Source organism: Anabrus simplex, chromosome 2 (genome assembly GCF_040414725.1).
Source record: "Anabrus simplex isolate iqAnaSimp1 chromosome 2, ASM4041472v1, whole genome shotgun sequence".
In the NCBI taxonomy this organism is placed as follows: Eukaryota; Metazoa; Arthropoda; class Insecta; order Orthoptera; family Tettigoniidae; genus Anabrus; species Anabrus simplex.
The window spans coordinates 376799203-376816514 of NC_090266.1; the positions used below are offsets into that span (position 1 = coordinate 376799203).

General features: G+C 40.8%; 1 protein-coding gene across 1 annotated transcript in view; it reads left to right on the forward strand.

Moving 5' to 3' along the window:
• The window catches only part of LOC136863554 (calcineurin-binding protein cabin-1), a 609489-nt gene that overhangs the window by 544469 nt on the left and 47708 nt on the right, over positions 1 to 17312 (forward strand). The window contains exons 28-29 of the mRNA XM_068225987.1: positions 4327 to 4490; positions 4572 to 4782. Coding sequence (XP_068082088.1) covers positions 4327 to 4490; positions 4572 to 4782 — 375 coding nt within the window. The remainder of the gene's footprint in view (positions 1 to 4326; positions 4491 to 4571; positions 4783 to 17312) is intronic.

Sequence of the window (17312 nt, forward strand, 5' to 3'; positions counted from 1 at the left end):
GGCCCTTTCCTGTCCCATCGTCGCTGTAAGACCTATCTGTGTCGGTGTGACGTAAAACCAACAACAACAAAAAAAACTTTCTTCTTCTTAACACTGTCTAAGTGTCTTGATGTGTATAACAAACTGCCACTTGAATTAGTCTCTTTTGAGTCTGTGTGGGTTGCTATAGTCACCCACGAGTCCGTGAATTGTGGGCAATGGCTGAGTGGCCTTGTAACTGGTCCTGAGAGTCAGGATACCAGTTGCTATGGAATAGGAGTGGGCATCTCGGACATATTCTGTGGCATGACCCTCATTGTGCTCAGGCAGCTAAGCTTATGCAAACCACCAGTGGTTCCTAACCTGTTGGAGGAGAGATCGTCATTGAGACCATGTGTAAGAAAGATAGCATTCGGCTTCACAGAATTTACCAAGGTCAAAACATTTTAAGCTAGCATCGTACTTAGGGGAGGAATGGAGTTCCACATCCATTTGACAGCCGAGGGACTCCTTGGAAACAACTTGGCGAATGAAATGGAATTCAGTGGAGAACTATCAGTTTTTATGGAGCTTTGAAGAAAGAAAAAAAAAAAATACAACTGGCACATTCAGCACATAGGATGCATCAAGATGTTTTAGGAGTTAATGATATTCAGGTAAGGGAATTTAATGAGGAAGAGACAGCAGATTATAAAGTGTTCTTAACAGGTGTTAAAAAGGGAAGGGCAGAGTGTAGGGTAGGACTGTTTATCAGAATACTATTACACACAACATAGTTTCTGTTCAGCACATAAATCATTGAATCATGTGGGTAGATTAAGCTGTTGAAGGAATTAGGAACAGAATTCTCAGTCCATTCACCATGTGAGAGTGCAGATGAGAATGAAATTCACAAGTTTTAGTTTGAAGTAATGAGTGACATCATAGCTAGGGTAAATGCATGATATGAACAGGTGGTCGGTACATGCGGGGAAGTTACGGAAGTTAATAGGAATGGGAAGTGGACTTCTGTGCTGGTATGGGATTAGCATTTATGAATACTTTCTGCAAGCATAAGGCTATTCGCTACTACATATGGGAGGGGAGGTGCACCAGATCCATAATAGACTACTGTATATCATAAGCAACTTTGAATTCAGGAAATTGATAGGAATGTGCAGGTACTCTGGGGATGTTTATCTGATTATTATCTGATCTGTAGTGAACTAAATATCTCTCGGCCTATGATAAAGTGAAATCTGTCTGCAGATGAATATGGGTAGAATTTCCAGGACGAGGAAATAGAAGTACATGGATATGATTAGTTTCAAACAGTAGACAGTACTTAACGTAAGAAGTTTCATTTTTTGTCCATATTGAACTGAGACTACAATGATTGAACTTAATACGGTCCACCTATTCAATACATCTAGTCAACATTATTATTGTATTGAATAGGTGGTCTCTATAAAGTTTAATCATTGTAATTGACAGAAAGCAGGTTCAGGATATAGGAAGAGAATGTGTGGCATACAGGGATTCTGTTGTAGAAACAGGAAGAGAATGCCTATTAAGAACTTTGTGTACCGAGCTCGATAGCTGCAGTCGCTTAAGTGCGGCCAGTATCCAGTATTCGGGAGATAGTAGGTTCGAATCCCACTGTCGGCAGCCCTGAAAATGGTTTTCCGTGGTTTCCCATTTTCACACCAGGCAAATGCTGGGGCTGTACCTCAATTAAGGCCACGGCCGCTTCCTTCCCACTCCTGGCCCTTCCTGTCCCATCGTCGCCATAAGACATATCTGTGTCAGTGCGACGTAAAGCAACTAGCAAAAAAAAAAAAAAAAAAAAAAAAAAAGAACTTTGTGTAGAGATGAGAAAAAATAAACATCTAGGTGGAATGATGAAGTGGGAACAGCTTGTAAACGTAAATAGGAGTATCAAAAATGGCTCCAAACAAGGACTGGTGCAGACAGGGAATAGTATGTAGATGAAGGAAACAGAATGAAACAAATAGTTATATAATAGGAATAAATAATTGTTGAATCCAAGAACATGCCCTGGGAAGATTTTGGTAATAACCTGGGAAGTTTAGATCAGCAGAAGGGGGAAACCTTTCTGAACAATAATAAAGGATCTTAGAAAAGGAGGGAGAAAGGGAATGAATAGTGTTTTGGATAAATCCAATGAACGTACAATAGATCCCATGAAATCACTGGACATGTTGAACGAATATTTTTTAAATCTTCTCAACATAAAGGGAAATCGTTCTGGTAATGTTGAACAACCAAACTTGTGAGGAGCTGTTAGACCTGAAATGGTGCAATAGCGTGGGAAAGCAGGAATGAAATGGCTTCATACAGTAATAAGATTAGCATGGAATGTTAGTAAGGTACCTTGTGATTGAACAAAAGCAGTACTTGCATGTAACTGTAAGCAAGGAAACAGGAAGGTTTGCAACAACTATCGCAGTATATCATAATCAGTATACCAGGCAAGGTGTTCACTGGCATTTTGAAGGGACAGTGCAATGAATGCTTGACAGTAAGTTGGATGAACGTCAGTGTGGTTTCAGACTGCAGAGGGTCTGTCAGAATTAGATTTTCAGTATCTGCCAGTTAATTGGAAAAAGCTGTGAGAGTTGTAGACAGTTATATTTTGTTTTTTAAAATCTAGATCTTAGAAAGGGAGGGGAAAGACCACACTGGGGGACTATAGGATTAAGGGTAGATTACTAAAAGCAGTCTAAGTCATTATGTTAATATGGCTGTGGTGCAAATTGATGGTAGAATGAGTTCTGGGTTCAAGGTACTTCCTGGAGTTAGACATGGTTATAATGTTTCACGTTTTTGTTGATCACAGTTTGCATGGATCATCTACTGAAAGGTATAAAATTGTAGGGAGGGATTTAGTTCTGTAGAAATGTAATAAGGAGTTTGTCCTATGCCAATGACATGGTGTTAATGGCAGATTTGTTCTGAAAGCCTGCAGTATAATATCTTGGGACTTGAAAATAGGTGCGATGAGTATGGTACGAAAATTAGCCTTTCCAAGACTAATGTGATGTGGGTAGGTAAGAAACCTAAGAGAATTGAATATCATGTTGGGAATACAAAGCTGGAACAGGTAGATAATTTCAGGTATTTAGGTTGCGTATGATCCCAGGATGGTAGTGAGATTGAATCAAGGTGCAACAAAGCTAATGCAGTGAGCTCACAGTTGCGATCGCAAGTATTCTCTAAGAAGGAAGTCGGCTCCAGTACGAAACTATCTCTACAGTACACTGGTCTGTTTTCAGATCAACTTTGCTTCACGGTAGTGAAAGCTGGGTGGACTCGAAAATATCTTAGTCATAAGTTAGAACTAAGAGACATGAAAGTAGCGAGAATCATATCTGATACAAACAAATGGGAACAATGATGAAGTTACTCAAAATGAGGAGATAACAGCTAAGTTAGGAATGAACTCAACACACAAACTGGCTTTGGATGTGGGGTCTTGTGAAGCAAATGGAGCAGACTCTATCGTGGAGGGTATGTGAAGGAGAGGGTGACAGAGACTATGGGGGTTACACTTAATTTCTAGTGGTGAAAAGATAAGAGGTATAGAAGTAAACAAGGCCACAGAACTAATTACAAATAGAGGATTGTGGCAGCGTTTTGTAAATTCATACACGCTTGCAGACTGAATGCTGAATTGCATAACAGTCTATAATGGAGATTTTTATTTTATTCTTTACAATTTGTTTTGTGTCACACTGACACACATACGTTGTATGGCGGCGATAGCATAGGAAAAGACTAGGAGTGGGATGCAAGCGGCTGTGGCCTTAATTACTGCCCCAGCATTTGCCTGGTGTGAAAATGGGAAACAATGGAAAGCCATCTTTAGGTCTGCCAACAGTGGGGTTCAAGCTCACTATCTCCTGAAAATAAGCTCACAGCTGCATGACTCTAACCAAGCGATGAGTTCTAAAGTGTGATTTGTTCAATGAAGTTTAGGTGCTCATTATTAAGGATACAGAAAATGGATATGCAGTATCAGGACTAGGAAATAATAATATGTTACTGTTGTTTATTTATTGAAGTTTTTGGCTCTCTCTGCCATGTGAAATTATGGAACATGATCGCTAATTTAGAAAATATATGCACATTGTTTTTGAACAGTTAATATAATTTAAACCCTACTCTTCTAGTAAATGATACATTATTTCCTTACAGACTTTAAATTAATCTCTATAATTTATTGAACTGTTTGCGTCAGTGTTTGAGGCAGCAGACTCATACAGTAGGTCTCTTTAGGTGTTAATATGTGCTTCCCTGACTATCTTCTTTGTTGATGTCGGTAGTACAGTATGTATGTTATTTTAGGGTGTGTGGCGCATTCCTGTATCTGAGGTTGACCGTCCAGGCAGTTTTGCATCCCATATGAGTCGCTGCGTGTCCCTCCTGATGGATGTACTTCAGGAGCTGCGGGATCATAGAATGCTTCTAGAGCTGTGTCTGCACTTGAGGCGTACCCCTGATCCAGACAAGTGAGTTGATAACATGTTGGATACTAAACGTTGGTATTAAGTCTCTTCTTTACGTATTACATTTACCATATTTACATACAGGAAGTACCTGCGTGATTCGGAACGTGAGCAGCTGTCTACTGAAGCACTTTCCTTGGCCCTGCAGACCTTGCGGACCAAGTTAGGTGAAGACTGTAGTTTGAATATTGTAATGGATGTGTATCGAGCCTATCAACGTATCCAGAAGCATCTTCCTCAGAAGGAAAGTGCCTTTTCATCCCTTCTCACGGAAGCATACAGAAAATACAGCAAGGTAATCTGTTTTTATGAATTCATTAATGAAATTTTAGCTGCAATAATTTTTTTCATGCTATACATTATCCTCTATAAATACAGTAGTCCATAATAAGCTTGTCCCTGGTCAAATTTTATAGGTTCGCCTTAGGTACATACATCCATACATCATCATTATAGACTGTTATGTCTTTCAGCATTCAGTCTGTAAGCCTCTGTGAATTTAATAAACATCCCCACAATCCTCTATTTGCAACTAGTGCTGTGAACTCATTTAGTTCTATACCTCTTATCTTTGAATCGTAGAAACTGAGTCTAACCATCGTCATCTTTCTCCCTCTACTTCTCTTACCCTCCATAACAGAGTCTGTTATTTTCCTAGGTAACTTATTCTCCTCCATTCGCCTCACATGACCACACCAGCAAAGCCGGTTTATGCGTACAGCTTCATCCATAGAGTTCATTCCTAACTTAGCCTTTATCTCCTCATTCTGAATACCCTCCTGCCATTTTTCCCACCTGTTTGTACCAGCAATCATTCTCACTACTTTCATGTCCGTTACTTCTAACTTATGAATAAGATATCTTGAGTCCACGTAGCTTTCACTCCCGTAAAGCAAAAGTTGGTCTGAAAACAGACCGATGTAAAGATAGTTTTGTCCGGGAGCTGACTTCCTTCTTACAGAATTCTGTTGATCGTAACTGTGAGCTCACTGCATTAGCTTTACTACACCTTGATTCAATCTCACTTACTATATTACCATCCTGGGAGAACACACAGTCTAAATACTTGAAATTATCTACCTGTCCCAGCTTTGTATCGCCAGTCTGACATTCATTTCTCTTGGATTTCTTACCTATTGACATCAATTTAGTGTTCGAAAGGCTAATTTTTCATACCATACTCATTGCACCTATTTTCAAGTTCCAAGATATTAGATTGCAGGCTTTCGGCACAATCTGCCATTAAGACCAAGTCGTCAGCATAGGCCAGACTGCTTACTACATTTCCACCTAACTGAATTCCTTCCTGCCACTTTATATCTTTCATCAGATGATCCATGTAAACTATGAACAATAAAGGTGAAAGATTACAGCTTTGTCGAACCCCTGTAAGTACCCTGAACCAAGAACATTTCACCATCAGTTCTCACTGCAACCCAATTGTCAACATAAATGCCTTTGATTGATTTTAATAATCTACCTTCAATCCCATAGTCCCCCAGTATGGCGAACATCATTTCCCTTGGTACCCTGTCATATGCTTTCTCTAGTTCTACGAAACATAAACATAACTGTCTATTCCTCTCATAGCATTTTTCAGTTATTTGGCGCATACTGAAAATCTGATCCTGACAGCCAGCCCTCTGTGGTCTGACACTCTGGTTTTCATCCAATTTACTCTCAACCACTGATCGCACCCTCCCTTCCAAAATGCCAGTGAATACAGTAGAACCTCAATAATTCAAAATCCCTCCTAATTCGAAGAAGCTCTCATTCCCGGAAACACGAGATATGGTTTTGCATATTATTTAAATTGTTTAATTCGAAATTCAGATAATTCGTAATTTGAAGTACGTCAGCCCCATTACCAAAATTCAGGCTCTTAATTCGAAACTGCCTTTACATTTTGAAACAATAGTACATTACAGAGTAATTTAAATTCAAAATTTTTCCGCGTCATGGTAGAACGCGTCTTCCGGAACGTGGAGGGGTAGCTTTCCACACTTACTGACTTCGGTGTGTCTACAGTGTCCTTCATAATTGCTAGGTTGAATGAAATCTGAATTCTTTTGTATTCAGCCTTTTAAGGAACGTCATAATATCACGCAGCAGGCAGTGTGCGGAAAAACAGATTCCGTGAACACTGGCGATGCTGACAGTTGATGAAAATGCGTGGCTCGTATAATCAATTCATAGGCACCGAACAATATTGTCATTGCCGATGAAACTGCATTGCTTTCTTTTAATGCCGAGCCCAAACGGTTTTATGGTTTTAAAGGAGAAAATGTCAGCCGGGGAATCGTACAAGGGTGGGGCTCATTGTACTGTGTTGCAATGCACACAGAAGCGAGAAACTTTATCCCCTTGTCATACGAAAGTTCGATAAGCCACAATGTTTTAAGGGCATCGGGCACTTTCCGTACAAGTGAAAGGCATCTAAAAATGCAAACAGTACAGTAATCCAAAAAAAAAAAAAATGTATTTGCACAGGGGAACCAGCATAATTTATCCTCGTCTTTGAATTGTGTTTTTTTTTTTTTTTTCTTTCGTTGCGTGAGGTTATGTTTGTCAGTGATTTATCCAAGTGCATTATTTGAACATTGTAAATGCACCTTGTTGGATACATTTCAAAGATAGTTTTTTCCATGGCATTTGAAAGGTTTAAACTGTGAATCGAGGTGATTGCATGCATTAATGTGTCTTAGAATACTTTGTGATGCGGCAAGTGTTTACATTTCTGAAGTACGAGAGAAGTGCCATGGCGGGAAATCGTACAAGGATAGAGTCATAGGAAAGTTCAATTAGCCACGATGTTTTAACGGCATCGGGTGGGGATGGGCGCAACCGAAGCCTGGAATCGAGAGCGTCAGCTCCAGCGACTCCGAACACCAGGCTCGGTTCGCATGAAGCCTCACGACTCCAAGCTAACTTGACTCTCATTGCGAGGCCTCTAGCCTGTCGAGGCGTGAAAAATAACATGAAATATCATACAGGTTGCTGCTCATTTGCCCATTGGGATTTTTAAGATTATCGTAGAATGAAGTACTGTATCGTTAACAAAGACGACGAGCGTAATGGTGTAGTTGAAATAAAATTAAATGTGTCAAGTCAGAAAGTATCGGCATAGCAGACCACAGGCATTTAATTTCACGTCTTTGTTGTGATCAGGAAATTGAAAAACAGATATCGATGGTAAAACATTATGAATTGCACATGAACAATGAAATCAAATCTAATATGGTTAAATCCACTAATATAATTTGAACATAGATTAAACCATTAAAAGCCTCCGTGGCTCAGGCGGAAGCGCATCTGCCTCTCACCACTGTATTTCATGGTTCAATTCCTGGTCATTCTATGTGAGATTTGTGCTGCACAAAGCGCAGGCGGGACAGGTTTTACTCCGGGTACTCATGTTTTCTCTGTCATGTTTCATTCCAACAACACACTCCAGTATCATTTCATTTCATCTCAGTCATTCATCATTGCCCCAGAGGAGTGCGACAGGCCTCGGCAGCCGGCACAATTCCTATCCTCGCCGCAAGATGGGAGCTTCATTCATTCCATTTCTGACCCAGTCACTGACTGGATAACAGGTTGTAGGTTTTCATTATAAATCGCTGGGGCCATCAAGGACCATGTTAAGTCTTGTTTCATTATTATTATTATTATTATTATTATTATTATTATTATTATTATTATAAGCAATAACTAATAAGAAATTGTTGTCATAGTAATATGCTCGCTGGTGTTTTGTTATTGTGTAATTGAATTTCATATTGGCGTACTTACGATTCTGCCATAATACATTATTAATATTATAAACAACAATTTGTGATACATTTGTTGTAATATTCCATTAGTAAATGAAAGTTGTCTGTATTACGTACTTCAGGTTCATGTTGGTGATTGTTGAAGATCATTCTGTCAGAATATATTATTATAAACAAAAGCACCTTTTTGCGACAGCCCTGTTAGGCCTTGGCCCACCAAGTGACCTCTGCCCAGCTTGAAGGCCAGTAGATTACGAGGGGACATGTATTCAGCACGACGAATCCTCTCGACCGTTATTCTTGGCTTTCTAGACCCGGTTTCTACCTCACCATCATCACAAAACCTGAGATACAGGTAAAAATCCCTGGCCTGCCCGGAATCGATCCTGGGGCCTCCCGAGACTGCGGAGGCGGCTATTATGACGCACAATGATTGGTAAAATATTTGTTGTAAAATCATACCGTACTCTAAGCACTCCCCTTTTTTCTGTTTTAGGTCATTGAAGTTTAAAAAAACTATTAAATGACATTTGTTTGTGGCGTCAACTATCACCATATGACAGGAACCTGTGTGTAAGTGGAATTGTGGAAGTGTAGAGTGTTGAAGGTGAGGAAAGGAACGTTAAGGACGACACAAACATCAAGTCCCCAGGCTGGGGGTATTAATCATTTACAATTACAATTTACAATTTAAAACACCTGACCCAGCCGGGAATCGAACCCGGGGCCGCCGGGTGACAGGCGGATGCGTTGCCCCCTACACCACGGGGCTGGATTCATTGAGGTTAATATTGGCGATTATGTAAACGTATACTGTTGGATTGTTATTACTACTACTATTATCGTCATCATCATCGTCGCCAAAATAGACCTACAACATTAACGATGATAATATCCCGAACAACATTTAATGTTTGCTGGCTAATAATCGTCCTGTATTCATCGTATCACAAGTTACCAAGCAAGGAACGTGGAACTGTAATTCCAAGCAGTTCCGACAGTAGTTGTTAGATGGCGTTGGTGCATCAGTGGAGTCGACACTGGAGTCGAGAATGTCGGTTCCAGAGGTAGCAGTCTCAACTCTTCGCGACTCCGTTTGCGTACTTTCTGTGTAAATACAAGGCATCTAAGATGTATACAGTACAATAATCCAATTAATAAAGCACTTGTACATGGGAGCCAGCATAGATTTCTCCTTGCCTTTGAATTGTGCTTTTTTTTCTTCTTTCTTTCTTTCTTTCTTTCTTTCTTTCTTTCTTTCTTTCTTTCGTTGCGTGAGGTTATGTTTTGTCAGTGAGTTATCCAGGTGCATTATTTGAATACTGTAAATGCACCTTCTTGGATACATTTTGGAAATAGATTTTTGCCATGGCATTTAAAAGGTTTAAACTGTGAATCAAGGTTAACTGCATGCAGTAATGAGCCTTAGAATATTTTGTAATGCAGTGAGGGTTGGCACTTCTGAATTACGAATTGGGAGGTAATTCGAAATCATGTAATTCGAAGTCCGATTTTTGATTCCCAACGACTTCGAATTAACAAGGTTTTACTGTACTTTACCTGCTATACGAATAATGAGATACCTCAATAGTTGTTGCAATCCTTCCCTTTCCCTTTCTTATATCATAATCATCTTCATCATCATCATCATCATCATCATTTTCCAGCTCCAGTTTCCCGACTGTGGTGTACAAGCACTCGCCACTTCTTCCTGTCAAAGTATAATTTCTGTTCCTCTATGTCCTCCCACTTGGCATTCCCCTTGCTGACCTCCGATTTCACTGTCTGTCCTTCTGTTCCCTGGTCTCCTTACTGGCGTCTCTCCTTTCACTTCTCTGTAAAAGTAATTCCTTGCTGTTCTTGTTCCATCCATCCTCGTAACATGTCCAAACCATTGTAGCCTGCGTCGTCTTAAAAACTCGGTAACAGGTATTTTGATGCCAGCCTCCTTCCTGTTTGCTTCGTTTCTAATCTTGTCCTTCCTGGTCTTTTGGTTCATTGTTCCAATTCATTTTATTTCTGTTGACTGGATTTTACTATTTGCCTTGTTATGCAGGGTACATATTTTGAGTCCATATCTGTGAAGTGAAGTGAAGTGAAGTGAAGTAGGTATAAAACATGGGACAGTTTTGCTTTCTGGAGTATTTTATCATCCCAGAGTAGATTTCTCACTTGAAAATAAAATTGAGAACCTTTCTGACCTATTAAGTATTTTTTGGTTTATTGTGTTATCTTTTGAAATAATACATCCAAGGTATTTGAAGTTAGAAACAGACTGCAATAAAGTTCCCTCCAGGAAATTTTTTTGAATCTGTGCCTTGCCAGTTGATAGTCATTCAACAATTTTTGTTTTACTGATGATATTCTTTAAACTTGCTGTTCCAGAGATTTATTTTCTTCTGTACTTCTGCTTCATTTTCTTCCCAGATCAGAACATCATCTGCAAATATTATTGTGTTAGGCTCTTTGCAATGTTCTTTGATGGACTTCATGATCCGATTCATAACAATTATGAACAGGAGTGGTGACAATGCACTTCCCTGTTGGACTCCTCTATTGATTTCAGACCAATCTGATCTTCCATCCTGTACATGGACACAGCTTAAACTCTTTAGATTGAGCATCTTCACTTTATTGATGAGGAAGTTCGGCACGCCTATACCTTCTAGGCATTCCCAGATTGATGATGATGATGATGATGATGATGATGATAGCAAACACTCGTAATCAAGTAGGTTTATCTTCCAGGTAGGATGTCTCTTCATCTATGTGTTCGTATACAGTCCAATGCGGGAGTTACACAATTTGCCACAGTGATGACAGGTAGTCCCAGGTGGAGCAGTCATGTTATTTCTATGTCTTCTCAGCACTTCTTTTTCTTTCCTACGTTGCCTCTTGTCATTCGCTGTACGTCGGCGGTTTTCTTCAAAAGACAGTGTGCCGTAATGGACTAGTGATCTCCAGGATGAACAGTCAAGCGCTAAGCTCTCCCAGTTATCAACATCATTGTTACATCTCTTCAAGTTAGCCTTGATTAAATCTTTAAATCGCTTCCTCTGACCGCCTACACAGCGTTTACCTACTGATAGCTCAGAGTAAAACACTTGTTTGGGAATGCGATTATTGGGCATGCGAACTACGTGGCCTGTCCATCGTAGCTAGCGTATTGAAACCATCAATTCTATACTGGTGGTGTGTGCCTCTTCAAGAACGCTGATATTTGTGCGCCTGTCTTGCCAAGTTATTTGCAGTATTCTCCTCAAGCAACATTGATGATACTGTTCCAGCTTCTTAAGGTGTCGACTGTAGCATGTCCAGGATTCAAATCCGTAGAGTAAGGTTGGAACTACAACAGAATTGTACACAAGAATCTTTGTTGTGATATTGTCATCGTGATTGTCAAAAACTCGAGATCTTAACTTAGCAAAGGATGCTCCTGCACGGTTAATTCTGTGTTGGATTTCTGAATCTATATTTGCACTTGATGAGAGGGTGCTGCCAAGGTATGGGAAGGTGTTTACAACTTGAAGGCTCACTCCATCAATTGTGACATTGATATCTCTTTGACCTTCCCCAGGGGCTGGTTGGTATAGGATCTGTGTTTTGCTGGTATTCAGTTTGAGTCCGATCTTGTTGTACGCAGCAGAGAAAGCATTCAGGATTCTCACAAGCTCTTCTTGTGTCTGAGCTACGACAGCATTATCATCAGCGTACTGTAACTCAACTAATGCTGCAGACGATGTCAGAGTTCCTGCCTTTTAAACGGCTCAAATTAAAAAGTTTACCATCCATCCTGTAAGTTATATGAATTCCTGGAGGGAGATCATCTCTGACAAGTTCCATGACAGTGGCAACATACAAGGAAAACATAGTGGGGGCTATCACACAGCCTTGCTTAACACCGGTATTGATATGGAATGGCTCTCCAATAGAGCCGTTGCCAATGACAGCTGCCATCATATCAGTGTAGAGCAATTTCAAGATGGCAATAAATTTCTACGGAAAGCCATATAGAGCTAAAATTTTCCACAAAGCTTCTCGGTTCACAGAGTCAAATGCCTTAGTAAGATCAATAAAGGCAATATAAAGAGGTCTATTTTGTTCTCTGAATTTTTCCTGGAGTTGACGAGCTGTGAATATCATATCTGTGGTTCCTCTAGAAGGCCTGAAGCCACACTGAGTCTCTGGAAGTATTTTCTCCACCAGGGGTACAATACGATTTGCCAAGATTCGAGCAATAAGCTTTCCCAGGCACGACAGTAAGGATATTCCCCGATAGTTACTGCAGTTTGTTCGATCCCCTTTCTTAAATATGGGAACTACCAGACTGTCTCTGAAGTCAGGAGGCATTTCTTCTGTGCTCCAAATGTTGACAATCAGTTCATGTATGTGTCTTACTAGTTTCTCACCACCTTCTTTGAGAGCTTTCACTGGTATACCATCAGGACCAGAGGCTTTGTGACGCGTTGCTTGATTGACAGCATGCTTAACTTCATCTAATGTTGGTGGTTAGCCAAGTTCATCATTGATGGGAGCTTGTTTTAATATATATCATACACCTGTTCATCAATAATCGAATCCTGGTTCAAGAGGTCTTCAAAATGCTCTTTCCACCTATTCATGATGGAGTGCTGATCTTTTAAAAGTACACTCATATCGCTGGACCAAAGAGGATTCCTCCCAAAGGTGGTGGGACCATAAACTGCTTTTGTTGCTTGGAAGAACTGTCGTGAATCTTGATCTGCTAGATATTCCAACTCTCTTGCCTTTGCTGTCCACCATGCATTCTTGAGCTCACGGGTTTCTCTTTGGACATTCGCTTTGGCAATATTTACGGCTTGTTTCTTAGAGTGGGAGTTCATGTCCCTTCGCCATGCTTGGAAAGCTTTTCTCTTCTCTGAGATCAGTGCTTCAATTTCTTCATCATTTTCATCAAACCAGTCCTGATGTTTTCTGGTCTTATATCGTACTGTTTCTTTGCAAGCATCTTGAATAGTGGTCTTCAGGCTCTCCCAGTGTTGCGTTACATCAGGTTGATATTCCTTCGGCAAAGTCCGCTGAAGGAGCTCTCTGTATTTTGAAGTAATTTCTGCATTGCCAAACTTCTCGGTGTCAAAAGTATGCTTGAAGCTCTTCCGTTGCTTCCTCCTGTGGGTTGACAGTGACAAATACATCACTGATCTAATAAGTCGGTGATCTGTCCAACAACAGTCATCAGCTCCCGTCATTGCTTTGGTGATGAGAACATCGCGTAGATCTTGCTTGCGGACAATCACATAGTCAATGAGGTGCCAGTGTTTCGATCTAGGATGCTGCCATGAAGTTTTGAAGCGATCCCTTTGGCGAAAGATGTTGTTGGTGATTATCAACCCATGCTCAGCACATTTTGAGAGGAGTCTAATACCATTGGAGTTTTCACTGCCAACTCCCTCCTTGCCAATGACACCATTCCATACTTTATGGTCCTTTCCCACTCTGGCATTAAAATCACCAAGCAAGATGATTTTATCTAGTCGATTGATGTTTGATACGATGTCATCCAGATCTGAATAGAATGTTTCTTTGATGTCATCATCAGAATGTAATGTGGGGGCACATGCGCAAATTACTGTGGCATGCTGGTCGCCATTTAATCGAAGTCTTAATGTCATGATGCGTTCATTACGTCCAGTTGGAAGCTCCTGCAGGTCTCTGAGAAGCTTATACTTAATAGCAAAGCCTACTCCATGTGTTTACCGTTCCAGAAGAAAGTGTATCCTGCTCCGTTTTCATTCAACTGACCTTCTTCAGCAAGACGGGTCTCCTGGAGTGCTGCTATGTCGATATTGTATCTTCGTACTCTCTACCCACAAGGGCTGTTCTCCTTTCAGGTCTCTCATTTGAAGGGTCATCATTAAGTGTTCTTACGTTCCATGTAGCAAAATATAATTTCTTTCTTGTTCGACCGCATTGAGGTGATACCATTGGACGCGGCTATCCAATCGGTACTAGAAGTGGCTGACTATGTTTAGGGCACCTTTTTTAGCCCCTTCCCCATGTGAGGTGAGCAGAGTGGACCCTAAATAGGACTGCTCAGTCGTAGATGCAGCAACCGAATTGCTCTACAGCCACAATCGTAAGCAAGACGACCGATCACACATCTACCGCCTACGTGCCAAGTTATCACTAGAGGCTTCCAGACATCACAATCCTGCCCCCGTCGCAACTTCCTGATCGCCGCGGGACTTTTTGGAAGAGTCAATCTGTTGTTGGAAGACTGCTGTGCGTGAGATTCCTTTAGAGTGAGAGTGTTGGTGCACTTCAACAAACGCACTGTATTTGATGACTTAAGAACTGTTTTCAATGGCAAGCCGATGCAAGACGATTGGAGGGTTCCTAGTCACTGCAGCCTTCGTCCGCCATTCCAGCCGAGGAGGGACTTCCTGTCCTTACGCCTGGTCCGCCGTTGAGGATTTTCTATGCCGTTGACTAAATATGGTTCATCCGCATTTAGGGGAAGTTTTCCACCCCAAGGGCAAGAGAGTGCCCTGAACTTGATGAATTTATGTGTCATTTCCTACACAAAGGCTTCATCAAACCTACTAAGGGAGAGCTCATCCGCCCGTAGCCGTTGGTTCTCCCCTAGTTTACCAGGTTTGGTACTGGCCGCCTGACCCTCGGCCAGACAGTCGCAGGTAGTACCGTCTACTGTCACATACGGTAGCCTGACTCTATTCCCAGATTATCTCTCTAGGCACACTGTTGTAGGCCTTCTCGATGTCCATAAAAACCATCACTTAAGTTCTTGCCATATTCCCAGTGTTTCTCTGTTAGCATTCTGATGGCAAATATCAGGTCTGTAGTGCTTCTGTTCTTCCTGAACCCTTGTTGCTCCTCCTCTAATAACGGTTCAACTCTGTTCCTGATTCTTCTTTCAGTTTCCTTCTCCAGAAGTTTAAGAGAGTGGGAAAGTAATGTGATACCTCTATAATGTCCACATTTCTTCCTGTCTCCCTTTTTATACAGGGGGATAATTGATACCTTTCATCCAATCCTCTGGTATCCTGTTCTCTTTCCAGATGACAGAGAGTACTCTATACAGCCATTGTATACCTTGTACTCCAGCTGCCTTCATCATTTCAGCGGTGAGGTCATCAAACCCTGGGGACTTACCATTTCTCATGTTCATCAGCTGAAACTCCTCTTCTAGCCATGTTAGCTGGTGGTGTGCTCCATCACTTGCACTTAAACTTCAGTCTTCAGTGATATCATTTTGAAGACTTTCTCCATTTAATAAAATATTGAAGTAGTTCTTCATTTCTTCTCTGATGACTGCTTATAGATAGGTGCAATTACTGCTTTTGTCCAATCTGAAGGTACCTTACTAACACTCCATGCTAATCTTATTACTCTGCGAAGCCATTTCATCTCTGCCTTCCCACTATACTTCACCATTTCAGGTCTAATTTCATCTATTCCTGCTGATTTATGACAGTGGAGTTTATTTACCATCTTTTCCACTTTCTCTGGCATAATTTCACACAAACATAATTTTCCTCCTCCCCATGAGCTTGGTTGTTCACATCACCAGGAAGATTTCCTTTTATGCTGAGATGATTTTCAAATATTCCCTCCACCTGTCCAGTGATTACAATGAGTTCACCTGAATTACCCAAAACACTTCATATCCCTTTTCCCTCCCTCCCTCCCTCCCTCCCTCCCTTCCTGAGATTTTTTATTACAGTAGAACCTTGATAATTCGAAATTGGTTAATTCAAAATGCCACCTAATTCGAAGAATCTCTTGTTCCCGAAAACACGAGGTATGGTTTTGCATGTTATTTAAATTTTTTAATTCGAAATTTGGATAATTCGTAATTTGAAGAACAATTATCCTTGGGGAAATGTTTGGAAAGATTGATTTCAGAGTGGGAGCCACTGCAGAGTTTTTAATGGATGAGGTAAAACGGTCCAACAGCACAAACACATCTCTTGAAGTATTTCCAAATCCCCAAGCTAAGGGCACATTAAGATACGGAAATGGATCATGGTCCTTGTCAGAGTACAAGACCAAGCTTCTGTTATTTCTGGAAAAAGGATGGCGGAGAGCAGTTCATCTCCATCTGTGAAGAAAATAAAGGAGCCTAGTTGCACTGCCAGTATTTCACGAGAGGAGAGACTGTTTCTTTTTCTGTCTTCAAACTTTAATAAAGCATTTTGCTTATTTCTGGCATTTGTTATCCCTATATCCCTACTTTTGAGAAAACTAATAAAGTTCTTCAGTCTCAAGCACCTCACATTCATGTCCTAAGATCCATGCTGACTGATATGTTGAAGAACATCCTGTGTAGGTTTGTTAAGCCATTGGTTATAAAAAAATATCCTACAGTTTTAGATGTGGTCTGTCATAAAAGAGAGAATCAGAAAGCTGATGATGATTTAGTAATCGGCTGCTCAGCATCTCGTCTTTTAGCAAATCTGGCACCTGAGGGGAAGAAAAACTTTTATTTGCACATCAGGAACTATTGTTTGTGATTACAGTAAAACCTCAATTATCCGTCCCATGAATAACCGTTCTGCGGATTATCCATCGCAAACAAAATCTCTTTTTTTAAAAGCAATGTACATTCGCTCCAAAAGTGAATGAGCATACTCTTGATGGCAATAATAATAATAATAATAATAATAATAATAATAATAATAATAATAATAATAATAATAATAATATACCAAAACCAAACCCCGTGGCACTTCAGCCCTTGGCCTATGAAGGAACCGCTGCTCAGCCCAAAGTCCTACCGATTATGAGGTGTCATGTGGTCAGCATGATGAATTCTCTCTGCCGTTATTCTTGGCTTTCTAGACCGGGGCCGCTATCTCGCCTTCAGATAGCTCCTCATTTCGAATCACGTAGGTTGAGTGGACCTTGAACCAGCCCTGAGGTCCAGGTAAAAATCCCTGACCTGGCCGGGTATCGAATCCGGGGCCTCTGGGTAAGAGGCAGGCACGCTACCCCTACACCACGGGGCCGGCTAATAATAATAACATTATTGGTTGTACATCCTACTAACCAC